General features: G+C 49.4%; 1 protein-coding gene across 1 annotated transcript in view; it reads left to right on the top strand.

Annotated features, from left to right (window-relative positions):
- Window positions 1–432: 432 nt before the first annotated feature.
- The window catches only part of AFMID (arylformamidase), a 21,405-nt gene continuing 19,300 nt past the window's right edge, over window positions 433–2,537 (top strand). The window contains exon 1 of the mRNA XM_011988763.1: window positions 433–587. Coding sequence (XP_011844153.1) covers window positions 557–587 — 31 coding nt within the window. The 5' untranslated portion in view covers window positions 433–556. The remainder of the gene's footprint in view (window positions 588–2,537) is intronic.

Here is a 2,537-nt window from a genome sequence, read left to right on the forward strand (position 1 = left end):
TTTTAGTAGAGATGGGGTTTCATCATGTTGGCCAGGATGGTCTTCATCTCTTGACCTCGTGATCTGGCCACCTCGCCCTCCCAAAGTGCTGGGATTACAGGCGTGAGCCACCATGCCCGGACTTTTTTTTAATTTGAGACAGTTTTCCTCTTGCTGCCCAGGCTGGAGTCCTAAGGTGCAATCTCTGCTCACCGCAACCTCCACCTCCTGGGTTCAAGCAATTCTCCTGCCTCAGCCTCCCAAGTAGCTGGGATTACAGGCCTGTGCCACTAAGCCTGGCTAATTTTGTATTTTTAGTAGAGACGGGGTTTCATCATGTTGGTCAGGCTGGTCTCAAACTCCCGACCTCAGGTCATCTGCCTGCCTTGGCCTCCCAAAGAGCTGGGATTACATGTGTGAGCCACCGTGCCTGGCCTTTCACCTTTTCTTTCTTTAAAGAAATCTGGACTTAGGAACCTGTAAACTAGTGAAGTCTTAAGGTCCATTTCTGTCTCTACCCCATATCTGCAAAGTGCTGTACCACGATTTGAACACCTGGTAATGCATCTGTGCTGGGATGGGGAGCAGGCCCCAAGGAGGAAGCATGGGTGAGGAAGCAGCCAGCCATGCCTGGCAAATTGGCTCTGTTGCAGCAGGCCCAACACAGCCTTTCAGAGGCAGCTGCCTGGGCTCCTGGGCTTGGCGGTGTTCTAAACAGAGAGAACCCGGGAGGAAGAACACACTTGTTAGAAGTGTATTCCAGCATGTTCCACCATCCTTCTGTCTCAATAGATTGGGGTGGTACTGTTTCCTAGGCTCTTCATGGTTCCTTGCTATGCCCAGCTCTGTTCTAAATTCATCTCTATTTCCTCGATAAATATATGAGTGTGGTAAAACATGCAAGTGCTGTAAGCAAACCTTTTTGCCAGTCTTAATTGTCTTGAGTGACAAAGAGCTGACCCTAATGAGAAAGGAAGTCAGACATAAAAAGCACGCACTATTAAACCTTCAAGTCATATGATTGAAAGGAAAATAAAAGGAAAAGATTTAAAAGAGAGAGCCGGGCGCGCTGGCTCACGCCTGTAATCCCAGCACTTTGGGAGGCCGAGGCGGGTGGATCACGAGGTCAGGAGATCGAGACCACGGTGAAACCCCGTCTCTACTAAAAATACAAAAAAAATTAGCCGGGCGTGGCAGAGGGCGCCTGTGGTCCCAGCTACTCGGGAGGCTGAAGCAGGAGAATGGCGTGAAGCTGGGAGGCGGAGCTTGCAGTGAGCCGAGATCGCGCCACCGCACTCCAGCCTGGGCGACAGAGCAAGACTCCGTTTCTCAAAAAAAAAAAGAGAGAGAGAGAGAGAGACCAGAAACTGTCACACACGCCTATAATCCCAGTACTGTGGGAGGTCAAGGCACAAGGATCCTTTGAGGCCAGGAGTTTGAGACCAGCCTGGGCAACATAGCAAGAACCTGCCTGTACAAAAAATTTAAAGGCTGGGCGTGGCTGCTTGCACCTGTAATCCCAGCACTTTGGGGGGCTGAGGTGGGCGGATCACAAGGTCAGGAGATTGAGACCATCCTGGCTCACACGATGAAACCCCGTCTCTACTAAAAATACAAAAAATTAGCCAAGTGTGGTGTGGGCGCTTATAGTCCCAGCTACTCGGGAGGCTGAGGCAGGAGAATGTCTTGAACCCGGGAGGAACTTGCAGTGAGCTGAGATGATGCCACTACACTCCAGCCTGGGCGACAGAGCTAGACTCCATCTCAAAAAAAAAAAATTTTTTTTTTAATTAGCAGGGTGCAGTAGTGTGCACCTGTACTTCCACCTACTTGAGAGGCTGAGGTGGGAGGATGACTGCTGCCTAGGAGTTCCAGGCTGCATATTTCTTTATGTACTGGGTTTTTTGTTTGTTTTTTCTTTGAGACAAGGCCTTGCTCTCTCACCCAGGCTGGAGTGCAGTGGCGTGATTTTGGCTCATTGCAACCTCTGCCTCCTGGGTTCAAGCCATTCTTGTGTCTCACATTCTTGTGTCTCAAGCCTCCTGAGTAGCTGGAATTACAGGTGCGTGCCACCACGCCAGCTAATTTTGTATTTTTAGTAGAGACAGGTTTCGCCATGTTGGCCAGGCTGGTCTGGGACTCCTGGCCTCAAGTGATCTGCCCGCCTCCCAAAGTGCTGGGATTATAGGTGTGAGCCACCGTGTCTGGCCACACTTTTCCTTCTTTGCACCAGGGGAAATTATGTTTTTTTCTCATTTTTGATTTGTATTCGTCCTTACAATGCCAGCCTATTAACTTGCAATGAGGATTGTTCGCTTGTAATGGGTAGACAGCCTCATCCCCGTCAAGGCCTGGCCTCTCTCGTCTGGACTCAGGGAGAAAAAAGTCTGACCGCTGTGTGAGTGTGGCCAGGGTGCAGTAGGCTGGCAGAGAAGGGGTTTAAGAACCATTTCCTTTACCACTAACTTTTAAATTAGTTTTACTGTGACCTTTATTAAAAATACTTTTTTTATTTTTAAGATAGAGTTTCGCTCTTGTTGCCCAGGCTGGAGTGCAGT

This window comes from Mandrillus leucophaeus, unplaced genomic scaffold, assembly GCF_000951045.1.
Source record: "Mandrillus leucophaeus isolate KB7577 unplaced genomic scaffold, Mleu.le_1.0 Scaffold1, whole genome shotgun sequence".
Lineage (NCBI taxonomy): Eukaryota > Metazoa > Chordata > Mammalia > Primates > Cercopithecidae > Mandrillus > Mandrillus leucophaeus.